At 35.0% G+C, this 20,848-nt stretch overlaps 1 protein-coding gene across 2 annotated transcripts in view; it reads right to left on the bottom strand.

Moving 5' to 3' along the window:
* The window catches only part of LOC307168145 (exostosin-1), a 352,549-nt gene that overhangs the window by 18,066 nt on the left and 313,635 nt on the right, over positions 1-20,848 (bottom strand). The window contains exons 7-9 of one of the 2 annotated variants that reach the window (XM_079887788.1): positions 19,246-19,364; positions 17,239-17,334; positions 4,977-5,066 (exon numbers count right to left, since the gene is read on the bottom strand). In XM_079887788.1, coding sequence (XP_079743914.1) covers positions 4,977-5,066; positions 17,239-17,334; positions 19,246-19,364 — 305 coding nt within the window. The remainder of the gene's footprint in view (positions 1-4,976; positions 5,067-17,238; positions 17,335-19,245; positions 19,365-20,848) is intronic. The other variant, XM_079887789.1, reaches the window with a different exon arrangement.

Below are 20,848 nucleotides of genomic sequence, written 5' to 3'. Positions count from 1 at the left end.
AACTGAGTCTAATAGTGATAGTGAGCTTTGCATTCAAATGTAGGAAATTCATTCATATATATGGTACAACTTAACCCACTGCTTCTGGCACCTTATATATAATAATTCATGACTAACCTTTACTTATGACTAATGGTTTTATACATTTGCAATTTACCAAAATAATTAAACATTTACACATAGATAAATTTACTTTGACATAAATCAAATTTTACCTGCCATTTACAACATTTACAAAACAACAACAATAAAAAAGTTGATCACTTTTATCAACTACAGGCAGCTGTGAAGGGATCTTTGTAATTGTATGGCCACATGATAAACAATTCTCTGTCTCATACAAGATTCACAGTTGTATAAATCTAAAGAATTTTTATCTTTCTTTCCTTAAACTTCCCCCTGGAATTAGGATAGTGTCAGAGAGTCGTGATTTTGCTAACTTCTACTGTTGGATGATTCAACATAATAAGACTTGCACCATCAGAGGATCAACACAATCTTTCAAGATCCAACTGCAATGTACATTCCCTAACAAGATTAATTCCCACATTGTTTTTCTCTAACCACTGCCTAGGAATTTACAAACAAGCTTCATATTCCCATAGACTCTGCCAGGAAAGCTGGCCAAAAAATGTGTTTCTTTTGTTTTTACCTAGAAAATGCCCTACACCCTGTAAACTGCAAAGGGAGAATTATCCTTGCGTTGCCAACAAATCCTTTCTGGCCTTTGGATCATCTCAGCCTTAATCAAACTTAGACATACGATACTCTAATCATCACAGCACCCTGTCTGTCTGAGAATAAATAAATCCCAGAATACTTCACATTGCCTGAAACATCTTTGCCAGATGGTGCAGCCATGTTTTGTGAATTGGCACTGCAGCCAGACTGATTTGCATATCACAGCTCGAGGAATGATAGTTGTTAACATTTATAATCCTTTTAAATAATAATCACTCCAGATTTGGCCAATTTGCTGGAAAACTGGAATATCATTCAGGTCTTTGAAACATTAAACTATTCTGTGACACTTTATTTCTATATAGACATAAGTAACTTTGCCACTACATGTCAACTAACTCATGGAGTATTCCACTGATAAAAATGATTCTGTGGTGAAGTAAATACTACAGAAAAACAAATGTAATTTCAAACCTGAATAAGTTAGTTCCGGCAATAATTAAAAAAAGTATACATTCTATATTAGTACTCAATTTAAGATTGTAGAAATTAAAGTGTAAATATCAACGTTATAAAATTAAGAAAACTGACTCAACTTTCTGATACTAGTGTTGCCATCATGCACTGCATTTCCCACTGTTTTCCAGCTGTTTTACACTGTTTTATCATTGCTTTATTTGTTAGGTTTAGAAACTTGCTGTTTTGTGACATCTGGAGTTAATTGTCTACTCAAAATGAGCCATTCATTCTCAAAAATGATCCATCGGATGTTACTTGTGTACTGTGTACCAAGTATTGAGATCTCTGTGTTCGAGTAGGTACAGCATAACTTCTATTATGTAGATATGTTGTCCACACAATATCTACTGTATTATTTACTTAGATTTTTTTAAAGCATATACTTAATAGTATTGTGAAGTAAACTTCAACTAAGTACTGTAAAAATTACTCAACAAACTTTAAATGACCAAGCTAGAGTTTCTTATTTTCTTTGTTAATTTTACTTAACTTAGTTAAGTAGATTTTTCTTAATTCCATATGTGAATTTTACGTAAAAATATGCTCGCTAAACTGTGCAAAAGAAAAATGTAATTTTACTTCATCAACCAAAACTAACTTTACTGTAGCTGGACAATAACTTTCTCCTAGAGCTGCTGTAAAGCCAAAACAATCTCTGTTACCGTAATATTCCTGTTATCACTGTAAAGCTGCTTTTAAACAATTCATATTGTTAAAAGCGCTATATAAATTAAGGTGACTTGACTTGATTTGACTTATTGTAAAAAAACACTTTATTTTGATGCTCCCCAATAGACATTTTACTGTCTGGAAGTAACTTTGCAAGCATGTCAACTTATTCAACTAACCATAACCTAACAGTCTACTAATACTAAGTCAATGATGTCTTTTCCAAGCAAAGAACAGCTCATTTTAATGTAAATTAGGCAATTTGCATTGAGCTATTACCAACAAATGAACCCAGGTAAATGAAATTGGTTTAGGCTATCTCTAAAAGAAATGTTTAAGTGCACTTTCTAGCGATCATGGCAGTGGTAACTAGCAAGGTGAGGAAATTACTAGTGCCAAAAGGGATCATTTGAACAAGAAGTTTGTTGTTTCATAAAATGAGACTAAAAATTTGATTATTATTAAATGACACTTATAGAATTATAGGCTACTATTTATATATGTTTGTATCGATATCATGTGTCTGTTCAACATAATTTCTTTAGTAAATCGGGTGCTGAACCAATACATTTTATCATGGTGCAATTCATTCTTTGTGAATCTGCCCTTAAAATTTTTAATTAAACAGGAAATTAAACCAGTTTAAATTGGCTTATTTTTTAAAGCAAGAGTACATTATATTAAAACACTTTTGTGACACTTTATTAAACAATATAAAATGCACTCTATATTGTCATGAACGTTAAAAATGATGAGGTTGTAAGAATATTTTTAAATGAAAGAAATTCTAATTAAAATGATTATCTATTTGTATAAAAAACTGTACTTAAATAACAAAAAATACTTGACTCTATTCTGTTGTATTGCTTTCTTTAAAAACATACCTGAAAAAATAAATAATTATGAAATAATTTATACAAATATTGACTTATTTTTATTTTTTATTGTTACTAAGTAAAATACTAAAAGAAAGAAAATAAAAGTACTGTACTTCAAGGTCAAGTTCAGTGTACATGGAAAAATATGATTTAAAGGTAAATGCATTTACTGCAATCAATTGTGTTTTGAAATGCTTTTGATACCGTCATGGTAAATTCAGTTGTGCATGATGTTAACAAATATTTACCATCAGCTTTTATGAAGTTGAAGTTGAAATCAAAAGCATTAAGTCAGAAATTCACCATATTTAGAAAATGACCCAGGCCTGCCTCTCACCATGATCAGGATACAGATACATACCAACATCATTTTGTAAGTTTGGACATCAGAGTAGAGATGGCCTCTCTCCCTCTTTCTCTTTTCTTTGTCTAGCACATATTTTTGTCTGATTAAATTATACAGCTGAGAGAAATTAAAAATGAGCCCAGCAGGCTGCTGATGCTGCAGTGTGCAAATATCATCTCTTCTCTCAGGGAAAATGAAGACAGAGAATTGACATTAACAAAGTGCAGTACAAACACAAAATATGCCAGCAATGGACAATACATGGAGCATCACAAATACCACTGAATAAAAGAGAATATAATGAGGTGGGAAAAAAAAGACAGGACAGAGGGAGTAAACTGACGCTACGTTTACACTAGTGCGTTTTCGTTTTAAAACCCAAAACTTTTGCTACGGTTATGCCTAGTGTCCACACTACTCTGGAGTTTTCAACCCTTAAAAACTTTTGGAGTTTTGGAAATGTTGCAGACCTCGTTTTAGTTTGAAAACTGAGTTGTGTTTCAGGCGGACCAAAACGGAAACTTCTGGATCATTGCCTATCCTTCCCTGATTCGTCAAGCCCTTATCACATGACCATTACCAAAGTCAAGTAATTTCACTCGGTGGCCATGTTTGAAACACCTCTTGGACAGCTCCTATGTTTTTGAACGGGGAAACATCAAATTCTCCAAAACTGTTCACCAAGCTTACGATTAAAATTCATATTTGAAATTACCAATGAAATTTTACAACAACTGTCTCATAAATTTTGTTTCTAAACGCTCCAATCATGACAGAAAACAAAAATTTTCAGGCTGGATCAAGCTGAAGCGCATGCAGTGGAAATGCACCTGACAGTTTATATAGTAACCGGAGCTTCTAACGGCATCTGCAGTGACGCGATTACTTTAACAGTCGGTGATTTGGACTCTTATTTAGAAGGCGGGACTTATTCCGCCATATTGAGCGTTGCACTTTTCCCCATTTAAAACAATACGAGTGATGCATCTTGTGTTATTCTATAGTCTTTGCTATTACGCTCCAGAAAACAACAACAATAACAGACCAGCCTCGGCAACCGTGTAAACCATAACATGGAGACTTTGCTGACTTTTTTTTTCCTTTTTAGAAGTGATTGTGCAGTAAAGCTGGGGACACACTTAACGACTGTAAGGCCGATTATGAATGTAATTCGATACGTACGACTGATCTTGCCAAAACGTGCTAGAGACAGTTGCGTTCAGTCCGTGTTCACAGTTGGTGTTTCAAATCTGCTCCAGTCGTTAGAAACAGTCTGTAACTATGTTCAGTTCAGTCTTAAAAATGTTTAAGCTAGTCGTTAAGTGTGGTCCCGGCATTACACTCTGCATATTTTAGGATAATACTGCAGCTGCCTACATGCGCAAGAGGCAAGCTATTACTAGAGTAATCGGCAACTGTTTACATTGTATGTAATACAGTATTTGTATGCGCTTGCCTAAGTGTGCATGAATGGTCATGAGACATGCATTTTTGGTCGTGTAGTGTGGACAGAGATCTTTTCTGTAACGAGGTGCAAACGCCGGTATGGATGATGATCGTTTTCATTTTAAAACACTGTGTCAAAACAAAAACGCACTAGTGTGGACATAGCCTAAGAGAGTGAATGTTTATGTGTGAGAGAGAAAGAGACCATGAAGCCATTAGCTTGGCAACAAGCTAAAACTCCACTGAAATAAGTAGTTTACTTTGCAATTTATGTGAGAAGTGCTATTTCAAAATGATAATTATATTTCAATTATAATGTCAATTTTGTCACTTGATGAAGGTTTGGGATTCTGAATGACAGAACCATGAAGACCATATGATATTATTTAACATTTCACTTAACCTTTATAGTAATGAATGAATGTGTGATTTCTCACCTCATTGGTGGACAGAACCGAGTCCTCGTCCAGACTGAGAACTGCATCAGTTTTGATAGCTTGATGGGGGAAAAAACGGCCACTCATCGTCTGAGGGGAAACAGGAAGTGACATTAGTGATTCATGGATTTTCACCACAGGTTCTGGTTGAAATGATTTAATTTACACAATTTTCTTTTTTTTTTTTGACTTTGCAGTACTTTTTTGTTTTTACACTGTTTAATAATGTATTTATTAATATAACTTTTCTTTGGCATCCTTGTCAATCATCGCCTACAACGCCTGTGACATCTGTTTGTGTCTTATCTGTTCATCAAGGGAACGTCACAATAGTTGAACATCTGCCAGAACAATATGTTAATTTACACCTTGCGACTGGAAAAAGGACATAAAAAATGAAAAGGGTGTAGTGAAACTTTTATGTCATTTGAGGTTATTGATCATCCACTTTAATGGTGGATTGCTGAATTTACTGTAACATGGACTGTAAATGTAACAATTCTAATTGTGTCCTCAAAGACACATAGTTTGTTCGCCAATGCATTTGTGTCTGTATACCAGAGTCAATATTTGTGTGTCTCAGGGTGACAATTGAGTGTGCCATTTGGCTCAAGAAATTACTATTTATTTTCTGCCAAATTCTAGGGTTAAACTTTAGACATTCTGTTGATAACTACAAATAACGGTACACCTACATGTCAGCTACCTCTCATAAGAGTTTTAGGTGAGTATTTATAGACTGTTAGGGATAGGGTTGGGGTTGATAGGATAAGTTGACGTACTTACAGTCATACGTCTGATGGGGAACATCAAAATAAAGTGTTAGCAGATATTAAGCCAACAGTCTACAAATACTCTGATGACTGGTAGTTGACATATAATAAGAACTTCTAAATTCAGGTTCATAATTAATGTGAATAATGTATAATTAATTCTGAAGTGAAGGTCATAATAACCCACTAGTAATGACCCAAGAATAACTAAATCCATCCAAAGGAATTACTAATTATTTGGATCAGCATTCTAAGTGAAAAACATAATAACTCTCTAGTAATGACAGAAATATTGTAAGCTTTTGTAAGCTTTTGAGGTGTTTATATGGTTTTGGATAATGAATGACTTAAGTGTTACTACATCCGTCTTAAGGAATTACTAATTATTTGGATCAGTATTCTAAAGTGAACATCATGATAACTTTCTAGTAATGATGGAAGCTTTTGAGGTTTTTGTAAGGTTTTGGATAGTAATTCTTTCCGATTGATTTGGTTACACCTGAGTCATTACTATCCAAAACCTAAGACCCATTTTTTTTATGGCAAATGGGATGTCAACAGGGCGATGTCCATAACATTGCAAGTTTTATCAAAATTGACAGCGTTGTTATTAAATAAATAAGTTGAGTCATGAGTTCATCCATCAAATATTTTAAACAACCAACAAGGACTTTAAATGCTTAGTAACTTCAAATATCTTACAGATTTTCTCTAGGGTCCTGTTAAAAGTCCAAGTCGTTGAAAGGTTGACTGATCGTAGAACACTGTCATAGCAAGTCATGTTTAGCTAATAGTGCGACTTTGTGATATCAATGATAGAGAGCAGGAGGGCTGTGTTTTCCCATCATTCCCTCTGTCAAGTCAAGTCAAGTCACCTTCATTTATATACTGTAGCTGTCATGATTCCTGTCTTGTGTACCCCTTGTCTTGTGTGGAATTTTATGTTATGTCCTGGTTTGTGCCATGTTTTGTAGTCCTCTGTAGTTTTTCTTGTTGATTAGCTCCTGGTTGTTCCCAGGTGTGTCTTGTTTGCCTATCACCCCTTGTGTATATATACCTCAGAGTTTCTCATGTTCTTTGTCTGGTGTTGTGCTTCTATGGATGTTATGTGTGTGCTTGTTGTCAGTTTTGTTTGCCTTCCTTTCCCATGTCTGTATTTTTCAGTTTTGCCTGGATTTACTTTTATGTTTGTTTGAATAAATGTTTACTGCATCTGGATCCTACTCTCGTTCCTCTGAAACAGCTACCGTAACAATAGCGATTTTTACAATACAGATTGTCGCTTTACAGTGATAACAGGAAATGAATGCAACAAAGACTGTTTTGGCTGTACATCAGCTCTAGAAGAAAGTCATTGTACTAGTTTAAGTAAGTTGATTCATTTTCAGTTGATTCAAGTTGATTCATGAAGTAATTGATTCATTTTGTTATTAACTTAGGGGCCGCTTACACAAGACTGTTTTCAACTGAAAACAGAACATTTTTAATGCATTCTGGCCGTTCATTTACACGACAACAGCATTTTGGTGGCCTGAGAATGCAAACTTTAAAGTAGGTTTTGAAAGTGATACCGTTATCATCACCATGAAAACTTAAAAAAAGGTGAATCTGTTAAAACGGCGACAGCATGCACATGCGTGTTACGTGTTTAGTCTATAAGCATGCGCGTTTGAATGTGTATGTGCGTCAATCAGACTCAATAAGTCTATACCTCAACTCTAGGGAGTGGACAAACTTTGGATCTTTAAAGATCAAAGTGGGCAATGCATACCAGGGCTGCATTTCTCAAAAGCATTGTGAGCTAAATTTATATTTTGAGCATCGTGAGCAAATCCACTAGCACCAATGGTTCAATGATCTACTTAGGCTTAAAATGCTTTTGAGAAATCCAGCCCAGAATGATCAAATGCTAATTTGTCAAAACAATGCCTGAATAGCTATTTGTTTATTGTTGAATATATCCAATAAGCTGCATGGACTTAGGCCCTGTTTTACACCTGGTATTAAGATGAGTTTTGGTCGATCACAAGTAGACGAGGGAGACACATACCCATTCATATCTGGTGTTTTAATCCGTCTCTTTTGTGCACTTTCAACCACTTCTGTCCTGATTTATTCAAGGGGAAGGTCGGTGGGCTTTGGGCTATATGGGCTTTTTCCAAGGGCGTAGGTTTGATTTTGAAATTGGTGGGGACAGGGACATCCCCTGAATCTGTCATTAAAGGGACATTTCACCCAAAAATGAACATTCTGTCATCATTTACTCTCCCTCAAGTTGTTTTAAACCTGTATGAATTTCTTTATTCTTCTGAACACAAAAGAAGATATTTTGAAGAATGTCGGTGACCAGACAGTTGATGGACCCCACTGACTTCCATAGTAGAAAAAAAAACAAAAAAACTCAATACTGGTTACCAACATTCTTCAAAATATCTTCTTTTGTGTTCAGCAGAAGAAAGAAATGCATACAGGTTTGAAACAACTTGGGGGAGAGTAAATGATGACAGAACTTACAGAAATGAACTGTTGGCATATTTGTTTCACATCAATAATGTCCAGTTTGTCCTGTTGGACATGCCACACAGCAATACTGTTAAGTGTCACTTGTGCCATTGTTTTGAGCCATGTTTTCAGTGTCCTAAGAGCACTGAAACTTCTTTCAGCTTCAGCTGATGAGACTGGGATGACAAGGGTTTCAACTTCATCCTCTCATTTCAACAAGACCAAGCAATGTTGTGTTTTTATGTTTTATGGGGACTTTTTACAGACATAATGATTTTATACTGTACAAACGGTATATTATATCCCCCTACACTAACCCTGCCTATCACAGAAAACTTTCTGCATTTTTACATTTTCAGCTGTTTTCCAAAAATAAATAAATAAATCCCCACAAGGACAAGTATTTTGGATATTGCCATCTTTGTGGTGACATTTTGTCCCTATAATGTAGTGTTACACACACACTTAAGCATACACAATCTCTCTCTCTCTCTCTCTCTCTCTCTCTCTCTCTCTCTCTCTCTCTCTCTCTCTCTCTCTCTCTCTCTCTCTCTCTCTCTCTCTCTCTCTCTAACGATTGTCAAACTAACGATTGTTCGCCACTTATCCCGCGATTGTAATACAAAACTGATTTGTTCCGCATTTTTGTGCACAGAACTGTTGATTTCTCCCTAGCTTACCGCATCTAGGTTTCCTTCGGAGGAGCATTATTTACCGCTTCACACCAGAGCCTCTCACAAGTTAGATAGAAAAAACAAAGCCAATCAGTTTAGAGATGTGTGTTAAGCAGGCGGTACTCAGATATATTAACCGTTTGTGTACCATGAATTGCACATTTTTCTCAGAACGCTCTTGTAAGAGATTTTAATCTAAATAAGATGTTTCCTGATTAAATAAAATAAGCCTAATACATAAAAACCACAAGACACAACCGGACAACAGTGGTTATATATAAATATATTTTAAGTTTTGATCGAAATTATTGATAGGGACATATCAGTGTCACTGAATATTGGTAGGGACACGTCCCTAGCGTCCTAAATTCTACGCCCCTGGCTTTTTCAGATCTTTCGACCTAATGGACGAAATAAGCTCAAGCAATATATATATAAATATATTGAGATCATCATCTTTCGTTTCTGCTCTGACAGCCGTAAGAACACGCAGAACTCTGTGAGTGTGTGTTAGAAATCAGGAATGGTGAGAGAACATTGTGCTTGGTACGTTTTTCATCTTCAAACTTAGAAGACCAAACTTAGGTCTTCAACCGACAAAGTACAAATCCCATCTGGCTAGCGCGCTTCCCATAATGTTTACGCATTAGGTCAGTAGGCTGAGATTAGGCGGTCATTTGTGGCTGTTCGAACTCATTCGACCACATGAGTGTTTACACTACAAAAGCAATCTGTTCGAATGTGTTTTCGACTACCTCTGGAAGTGGTCGAAAGTGGACAAGCTCAAAAAGTTTTAGACCCCGTTTACACCTGTATTTAGCATCGCTCATGTGTGATCCGAGTGACCAAAACGCATCTTAATGCCAGGTGTAAACAGGGCCTAACTGACATAAGCATCAAAGGAAAGTTGTCTCTGTTGAAGACCAAGTTATTAGTCTTAATCTGGATCTTGACTCAAATTCTCCAAATAACCAACTGTGAGTCCAGCTGCCTTTAATTAACAGAGCACTGTAGAAATGAACATTTAGTAGCGTAAAAATCACTGTTTCCCACAATCGATCCGCCACGCCATTAGGATGACACTGTTTTAATCCATTACAGTAAATGGAGGCTACAGGGGGGTTCAAACCTAATTACACTATTGACTCTTCATTAATACCTCTGAATAATTAATAAAACTGTTCATGTGAAAAGAGTAACTCTACAAGTACCCCTGGTTCAGGAATGTATTCTCATCAGCATAACAATCTCCGAACCACCAGAGGGGCTGATATAGATTCAGAGAAAAACAGGGAGTAGAATAAATTGACTGCTGAGTTTGTGTCATTAGTGAAGATCTTTAAAAGTGTACAAGCCAAGTAAATAATTCAAGTAATGAAAATGATATCATAATTTCATGTTATCCAGTAAATATAAAATTAAACGGTGAATCTATTTTGCTTCTGGTGGTAAAAATAAGGCACATAAAACATAATTATTGTATTTTTGGTGTATTTAAATCATTCCCTGTCATATATAATTCCATTGTATGTGCATTATATAAAAAAAAATGCTGTGAACCGAGCATATAATATATGCATATCACTGCATTTTTCATTCCGAGTCTTCTCTCATATATGTTCTGGAAAGGACTATGTAGTTATCTGGGAGGCCAGCTGTCTTTGTTGACACATGGCTCCTTCCACTGATATCACTCCTTTTCCCTCAAGACACGGTTTATTTAACTGTAAAGCTCACATAATCTTCCACAGGGACTGTCTGCCCTTTACTGTTTCCTCGCCTCTTCTCCTGCATTATATCTATATCTCTCTCTCTCTCTCACTCTCTCTCTCTCTCTCTCTCTCTCTCTCTATATATATATATATATTAATTATTGTAGAGATGTTTGGTTTCAGGTTCACTTGACCCTAAACCAGACATGTTTCTTAGGGGGTATTTACATAAAACATGTCAGGAATAAAGTTGGAGTGCAATGGAATGAAATGGAACAAAGGGGATAAAGTTGTGACAGTATACAGCCAAAGACTTCATGGCATGGCAACATTGCTGTAAGACACTTCCTTTTAACTTCCCTGAAAGGGTTTTCCTAAGCAAACATGCTAGAATTTAGAATGATAATTTACCACCGCCACTTAAGAAAACTAAAATGCTAAAATCCAGTTTAGCCAGTGGCTTTCTTCACTGGTACCTCTATGCTGTTTGTATTTTTAAAAAATGTCATTATGATGCAAATGCTTCTTATTTCTATGTAAATATATTGATGTTTTTTTCCACAAAAATCTGAGCAAAGCAGTGTTGGGGAGTAACTAAATGAAAGTAGCATCACTTAACTACAATTTTCAGTTGTATGACAGTAACAACAACTACCTCCAATGAGTAGCAGTGTAGCGCAACCAAACGAAACATCGTTTTTTTTAATGGCTGAGCTGAGGTTATAATCAAACATGCTCACCTAAATGGTGGACACTCTTATGTAGTGGAATTAAAATGACTAATGCTGTGACCGAAATCGAATACTTCCCTACTATGTAGTATGCGAAAAACAGTACACCAACAGAGCAGTATGTCCGAATACATACAGTAGTATTAAAAAAAAACAGTAGGTGAAAAGTCCCCAGATGACCTACTAACTTCCGGCGAGATTCTGAAGTTCAAATTCAAATGTAGTACCTACTCAGACAGTGTGCGATTTCGGACGCAGAGTAAATCATTCTAGTGAAGTTGTTTGCTTGGATGGTTCATTTAAATAATAAGATTTAAAAACAAGGTTTACAGATTTGAGTCCCTGTATTGTTACTTTTTTCAAGTTAATTCAAAGAACTCATCATAGACTACAGGAGAAAGAAAACAGAGATCCCACCATTAATCATCAGAGGGGACTGTGTGGAGAGGGTGGCAGACTTCCGCTTCCTGGGAGTCCACATTGAGGAGAACCTATCATGGAGCGTGAACACCTCTGAGCTGCTGAAAAAGGCCCAGAAGAGACTGTACTTCCTGAGAATACTCAGGAGGAATAACATCACACAAAGACTGCTGGTGTCCTTTTACCGTGCCTTCTTTGAGAGCATACTAACATACTCTATGTGCGTATGGTACACCAGCTGCACGGCGGCTCAGAGGAAAGCGCTCCAGAGGGTCATCAACACCGCCCAAAAGATTGTCGCCTGCCCTCTCCCCACACAGGAAGAACTACACAGTTCCCGTTGCCTCAAAAAAGCCCAGAACATCATAAAGGACACCCACTCAGACATACGGTACAGATCAATTAATGCAAGGACTAATAGACTCAAACACAGTTTTTATCCAACTACAATAACCACCCTCAATGCTGCAAAAAAATAATGTGCAATTTGGAAGCTGCTGTGAAATAGATCAATGCAATGACAGAAAGTATGCATGTCTGTAGATGTATTTTCACAATGTTTTTATGCAATGACTGTGTGTTCATGCTTTTTTGTGTGTGTTTATGTATGCTGTTATATGTTCCTATAACTGGCACTAGCACTTAAATTATATTTGTATAGACTCAATGAATGATGCACTGACTGGAGAGCACTTTAAATTTCGTTGTACCTGTGACAATGACAGTAAAGAACTATTCTATTCTATTCTATTCTATTCTATTCTATTCTATTCTATTCTATTCTATTCTATTCTATTCTATTCTATTCTATTCTATTCTTAATTAAAAATGGCAATGGCCACTAAGTGCAAATAGCAATATATGCCATAATATATGCTAGCGATAGATGCTCTTTACACTAAGTTTAAATAGCAATAGATTCTATTTATAACCTCAACCTACCCTACCCTTAACCGATAAACACACGTTAGGCACTTTATTTCCAGTTTTCGAATATTTTCTTTATTTTTATTGAAAATAAATGCCTTTCCGATCTGATATGTGATGGGAAAATGGAGTAGAGCGAACTCGGCAAAAGGCAAACTCCAACTTCAGGTCATTTGCGTCAAAATTCCATAATTTTGTCTGGCCCAACCAGACGTCAGTGATAATTTGACGGATTGACAATTTGAGTTAGTGTAAATAGAATTTGCCAACAAGGTGGGCTATTTGCACTTAGTGTAAATAGACACTCCGATTAAGAATTTACCCTTTGTATTTTCTAAATTCATGTTATTTATCTTGATGTGAACAATTAATCTGTGCCTTTTTAATTTAAGTATTGATTTGTTTTTGTTTTTAATTCTTAATCAAAATGCAGCAACTCGACCTTCTTGTGAAACGACAAACTTCTCTCTGGTAACGTTTGCTGGACTTCCTCCAATCATTTACTCTGCTTAAATCCCACCCCTTTCTTACAATCGACTGCAAGCTCACATTCACATCTGGCTCCATCCAATCAACCACCGATGATTAAAACAAAGACCCATCTTCCTTTCTTTCTTTTAATGATAATCCGTTTTACTCGGATGTAATATGTGATACTTATCACAATAGGGAAGAGAAGATCTGTCGCTATTTCCATTTCATCAGGACTTTAATTTATCTGATCAAGTTCACTATTTTTGAACAAACAAAATATGACTGTGATTCATTTATTAATTATATAAATGGATAGTTATATTTTATTCATAAGATCATATTGGATGTTTGAGGTGTGCAACTTTTTGTTTGTAGCATGCACACTTTAAAAAAATGGTGAAAAAATATGTAAACAAAACAAAGATTATTGGATAACTGGAGTATATTTTACAGTGTTTGTCTTTCTACTACAAAATTCTAAATGTGTTTCTTGCCATTTATTTGTAATTATTTATGAAATCTACTTAATATTCATTTTATAATAATAATAAAAAAATTGTTACATTTATATAGCACTTTTCTTTCTCTGTACTCAAAGTGCTTTATGGAAGGGAGGAATCTCCTCAACCACCACCCATGTGCAGCCATATTGCGCCAGAACGCCCACCACACACCAGCTTATCTTTCGATGGACATCCTGGGATTTTTAAAAGTAGCTTCCCAAAACTGCATAAAGTATGTCAAATTGTGGGAGTGTGTTTGATCTGTTACTTTATTTGCATAATTCCTATAGTGAACAGGTACTAAAACAACCCAGACAGCACATGCAAACAAACTACGTATCAGCAGGTACGATTCTCTCTTTTTAGCGTCTATCTTTCTGGGGTGTGTTTTGCAAAGCTAACTATGGTCGCAAGTTCCGTTGTAACAAACACAATTTAACGGAACTTGAGACCATAGTTGGCTAACAATGCTTTTGGGAAACGCATCCCTGTTTAAGACATCAGATATGTGTTATACACATGTACACACACACACACACACACACACACACACACACACACACACACACACACACACACACACACACACACACACACACACACACACAAAACATCACTTAGCATGATGTATATGCTGTTGTCCTCATGGGGACAAGGATTTCAGATATTGCCATCTTTTCCATCACAATTCGCCTCTGGGATGAACTCTCTCCCTTTCATGACCCTCTCGTGATTGCAGTTCTCTATGCATGTTTCTCTATTAAGATTTTATCTCAGTATTAAACAATTCCAATTTATCTTGATCAGGACTAAGATAAAAGCATGTTATGATTTGGATGTGGTGTTTGATAGCTTATTAGTCACAATATGATTTAATTTTGACAAATGGCTTTTGATTAAAATTTTGATTATCTATTTCACACTTGTTTGACACATTAATTCACAGTCCTTTCAAAGTAAGTCACTGCATTTTATTTAGAACCCTGGACTGTAAGTTTCTGATCTAGATACTTTTAAAAAACATTATTATCACCAGTTATATCAACAAAGACTACACTTGGACTAAAATTAAGGCAGTTTTTTTTTTTTTTCTTCAGGTAGATATACAGATATATAACCAACTCTTACATATGATGTATTATATATTTAAAACTGAGGGTTGCACTTTAAGCCTGGTCTATAATAACATGCATTTAGTAATATATTAATGTATTTACACTGTTATGATGCTTACACTGCAAAGCTTACACCTGTACACTATATTTACATTTTGTGTAATACATTTCCAAATGTTGTAAATGAAAAAATAAATAAAAATAAATAAATATGACTCCTGTAAACTAAATGGAGTAAAATCCATTAATGTAAACTCAAAAAGGCTGTTAACATCTTGATGAATGATACTCAGATCTTCCTGTCATGATGATGATAATTGAAATGTCAGTCTCATAATGAATCTCTTGAGATGATGAATTGTTTTGTTGGGCCATTGACGTGTGCGCATCAGATCTTTTCGGTTCCCCAATGGAAAGGCAATTTGAAGTGGTCTAGATGACCCTTGAACTTACTCCTCTGGTGTTTCTCCTGCCTGTTGTCCCATAGCCAAACTGCATAATGTCTGGTCCAATTTGCTGCTTGAATACATTTTTACAGGCCGTTTTAGTAGCAGGAAATCATTCATACTACAATAACAGATGTGTGCAGACGTGATTCTCATTATCTTTTATAGATTTGATGCAACTAACCTGGCAAACCTTTGGCAGATGGGTGTAGAAAGAATGGTAGGAGTGTTTAAGAAACCTGTTGATACCTTATATATGTATATCTAGCTAACATTGTTATTTATATCATACCTGAGAGTTTATTTATTCTCTACATATATATGTTAAATCAATCTCCGAGGTAACAGATGCAGAGATCATGGTTGCTATGGCAGACATGCAGAGCTGATAGAAAGAGGCTTTAGTCAACCTGAATTTGATAATCAGTTTGAAAATGTGTTATTTTTCAGTTTAAATGTTGACCAACAAGCAACAAAATATATTCTACACTGAAAAAAATGATTCGTTGAATTTAATAAAAAAATTATCATAAGTGGTTGCACACAAAGTCTAATATGACAAACCACTACTTTTTAGTGTTGCATAACTACAAACTCTAAATAAACGTCAGGGGGAAGTCTAAAAGTTGCAACCTCTTCCTGAGTCTCTCCGTAAGCCTGTACTATTTTGATGTTCTGTTGTGTTTCCCTAAGTTCGTTTTTCCCTGCTCTGTTTAGTTTCTGTTTCTTGGGTTTCTGATTATGTCCCTGGCTGTGTTCGAAATCGCTCCCTCATTCACTATTCCTTACATTACTCAACTAATAGTCCATATTGGACCAGTGGTTTGGAAAATGGATGGATGGATGATCCAGCTGTGGGCATTATGGGTATTCTTTAGCCGTTGAGCATACATCCGTTATATACTCCTTATTGTGGTGCATTGTGGGATTGAATGAGTGCACTCGATTACGTCCACTATGGTTTCAGAGACCACTAAAAATGTCTTTCCCCTCAAATAGTGCGATTTCGGACACAGTCCCTGTTTGTTTCTATGGTTAATTATTATCAGGTGTTTCTTATTTAGTTCCTTGTTATTCCCTGTACTCCCTGTTCAATGTAGTTCTTTGTCAGTTATTGTGTATTTGTAATGTGTTGTTCTAACAATCTCCTGCATATATAATAAAACAATAAAAGACTGTAGTATTCCTTATTTGTGTGTGTTGCTTACTACACCAGACTGTTGCACATACATGGAACGGCATACATTTCTTTTAAGTTCTTTTAAACCCAGAAATCTGAATGTGGCCATAGTTGAATAAACACCCAGTGTTTTATGCAGAGTTTAGTTAATCATATAATAAATATATTTTTTCTACGCACCATTTGAAAACTGTAAACATCTAAATAGCTAAAGTTGAAAACAACTAAGGGATAAGTGAGGAGACAGAGTGAGCCATCACATTAACTTTGTTCATAGGCTAACTGTATCTGCAAATAACACATGACAAGAAGATGTAAATGAGTAAAACATGTGCAAAGAGGGAAGACGGTGAGCAGACAAAGTCTGAAAGGTGCAAATGATGAGATACATTCAGAATATTCACATAACCACCCACACACAGCTGTGCAGATATCACACTTACAAACACAATTTCTTCATTTTAGAGATTTTAAATGGTGACATCTGTCCTGTTATCGGTTATTCTGATTCCTTCCCACCAGTGTGCAACTTCACTTACCTATACTTTGAGTACAAACTTGTCACCAGAAGTTAATTGAACATGACTTAAAAAATATTTATACACTTATTTATTATAATTGTATTATTAATTTAATTCCAAAACTGCAATTATCTATAGCTTATATAATTACATCTACATGAAAATCAAATAGAAATATTACATTTAAAATAAAAAGTTTATTTTAGGTGTTTTTAGGTGTAAGTTTGCAACTGCATGCAACCTGTAATTTCGTCATCTTTCTCGTTTTCTTTCACCTATCTCACCTTTCGCTTGCCTTCAATGATGGACAAGGGTGTTGTGATGGAGGGCCACTTGTTTCTGGGTGGTGGAGGCTTCTCACAGTTCCACAACACTAAAATCTGAAACCACATTAAAACAGATGTCCTGCACTGCACATTTCAATACACGTGAAAAACATGACTGTTCATTGTTAGGTTGTAAAAAAATAAAATAAAACATTGTAGGTGCAGGTGTGAATTATTACTGCCCACATGCAAAAAGTAATTAACATTTCTGAACAACTCCCAAACTCATTTATTAGTGCAGAAAATAGGCGTGAGAGCCTCCAAACAAACTAGAAATTATCTAGAGCCTTTTCATTTTTAGAAACTGTGTTAATTAAGAGCATTTGGAGATAAAGGCTAATGTTAGCCCTTCTGAAAAAGTTTAACAAAATTAAGTGTGCTTAATTGTATTGAATGTGCAATTCCTGTGTATTTCAAATCTTAAAAGTATATTTTCACACAGTAATGACATTAAAAGCCACTTAAATTTATTTGAAAGAGATTTCACTTTCATGATGTTTTTTAACACACTTAAGTACTTTCAAAAAGTGCACTTTGTAATAATGCCCAAGTAAAAGTTTTACTTTAAAGTGCTTTTTAAATAAACGTTCTAATAATATTTGATCATGCTTTACAGAAGTGTTTATTTTGGTATCTTGACTAACATGCACATGTAAAGTATTTGATTATACTTTTAACTGTGGTGTGTTATTTGATATTACATTCAATTTGAATATATTTCTAATGTACTAAATTAAATCTTTATCATTACTAATCTGTAATTCCATTAAGAGTATATTTCAGTTTACCATCTGGCAGTACACTTTAACCTTATTTCAAAGACAATAGCAATAGAAATTAGTTAAGCACTCTTAAGTTTAACATTCACACTTAAGAATATTCTTTTAAAGTACAATATTTCCTAAGTATGCTAAAGTACACTTTTTAAGGGAGCACATGCTCATTAATACTGTGTGACACTGAATATTATACAATTTAGTATCCATCTAATATAAATTAAACCGATATTATGTTTGCTGATTGGAAAAAAAGTTGTTTATTTAAACTTAATTAAAGGAGCACTCAATAGGAGTTAAGATAGTGAAGATAACATGATCTGCCATTTATCAAATACCGCAATTATACTGATTGTTTGCAAAGTCAGACTTTTGACTTGTTTCGCATGATTAGTCGCTGCCCACATACAGGGACATAATAAAAAATGATGTGTGGAAAACCATGTCAAAAATTGTGGACATTCTAAATGAGTTTGATTCATGCATTGATAATCATTCATCTTCTTCATGATATGATGAATTAGGCAGTGCTGCAATTAATATGCCAACCCTTTCCCCTCCAGAATGCTAAAGGAACAGCACATCGAAGATTGAAAATCATCTACTTAATCTTATATCATTCCAAACCTGTATGAATTTATTTATTTTATTATTTAGTTTTTGCCGCAGGATTATTATCGTTAACTAAAAAAACAACAACTTGAACTACTTGAAATGAGATAAATGTTAACTGAATTAAAATGCAATATATATTTAAAAACAACAACACATACACGCATTGTGTTTCAGTTGCCAAGGCAAAATGTCTCTATTTTGTAAAATTATTAAAACGAAATAAACTAAAATAAATAAATAAAAATGTATATTATTAATAATGTAAATATTTGGTTAAAAGAATATTCATACGGGTTTGGAACGACATGAGGGTGAGCAAATTATGATAGAATTATTATTATTATTATTTTTGGTGACATATTTTTATTTTTACTTGCAGTAACAGTGATTTAACATAGCCAGTTGTGCAGTCCGCCATTAAAGCAAGACCTCTAACCAATACTGTGACAAAGCGACCTCCAGCAAAACAATTGCTGGCAGTGTGAATGACCTTTAACATGATAAACACTTGCAGCATATATAATAATGGTATAGAGTTGTCATTTTGTTTCATAGTTTCCTCTCATGTTCTCACCTGCGCACAGAACTTGGACTTGGTGACTGCATGGATCAGCTTGAATATGGGCTGCTGTTGGGACTGTAGAGGTGTGACCGCTTGAATGACGGCTGTAAACTCCTGAGATGGACTCTTACCTGCAGAAATACAAACGTGGATGGCAGAAATTACTTCTGTACATTTTGGATAGTCTTTATTTGTTGATGAATTTCTTTGCTTAATTCATGAACCACATAAAAATGCAGTTTTCACACACTGCAAAAGGCAGAGTAGCCTTCATGAAATCAGTCTTAAACAGCATCAGTCTCCTGTGTGTAACAACTCTCTGCGTTTGTATTAGTTTGCTTTATGGCAGCCATTTAAAGAGAGCAGGGATTCGGTTAATTTATCTACGTTTGCGACTGTGACTCCAGAAACCCCGACAGCTACATTAAGTCTCTATTACATCACAATAAAGGTTGCTACAAAGAACAAAAGAGAACCAGAGAGGATCAAACTAGTAAAATGAATTGATCAAAGCTTTGAAGCTTTTCTGGTTCAGCAATAAACAAAGGAGAAGTTCATAATATATCACACAGTGACAGTAATTACGTTTAGACAGAACATCTATTATCCCCATTTCCTCTCTGCAGGGATTCAAACTCTATAAAACAGAACAAAACAAGAACATGTAAACACACGCACAGTTTGAAACACAAGAACAAACAGGCCAAACAAAAAGACCACACAGAAATAAACCGCACACAAACATAGAGAACTACTAATAAGCACATTCACACATCTACTTTTGGTTTGATTTTCAAAACGTATAATATGAATCTATTGTTAATGGTCCAACCAGACTGTGGATGCATCCACACCCACACGCACGCACACACACACACACACACACACACACACACACACACACACACACACACACACACACACACACACACACACACACACACACACACACACACACACACACGGATAAAAATGAAACGACCTCTCTCAGCGCGGCTATTAAAGATCCTCGCTTAATTAAATAATAATGACAAAAGATTCAAATAATTTACATATTTTAACTATACTATACTATACTATTAACCCACTAATGCATTCATTATTAAATCTCAAAGGAAAATATCTTATTTTTTTATTTTTTTTATTTTTTACTTTTAACTGTGTTATTTGATAAAGAGTGTCATTCAATATTACATAATGTATCTATTTGAAATAATACTAAATTACAACCTTAATCATTTTTGAATGTGTAATTACAAATAGATTTAAATACCTGACATTAAATTATATTTTAGTTTACCATAAGTGTTTGTCAGTACATTCAGTAATACACTTTAACCATATTTCAAAATTATGAAATTACATATAAAGATGTATTTAAGTCCTACTTAATTGGGCAAAAAAATTCTTCGGTTTAACTAACAGAATTTTGTATAAATTTTAAATACAATAGTGTTGAAACCATGTATGTGTTGTTACGCATGTAACCATGGTTCCCTGAGAAGGTACCGAGACGCTGCGTTGTATGATGACACTTTGGGCAATGGCCCAGTCATGCAGGAATTATGGCAAAGGGATGCAGCATCTTGTTGATGGAGAAATTCCCTGAGACATT

This window comes from Squalius cephalus (assembly GCF_949319135.1).
Source record: "Squalius cephalus genome assembly, chromosome: 12".
Classification (NCBI taxonomy): Eukaryota; Metazoa; Chordata; class Actinopteri; order Cypriniformes; family Leuciscidae; genus Squalius; species Squalius cephalus.
This window is presented reverse-complemented; position numbering and strand designations above follow the sequence as displayed.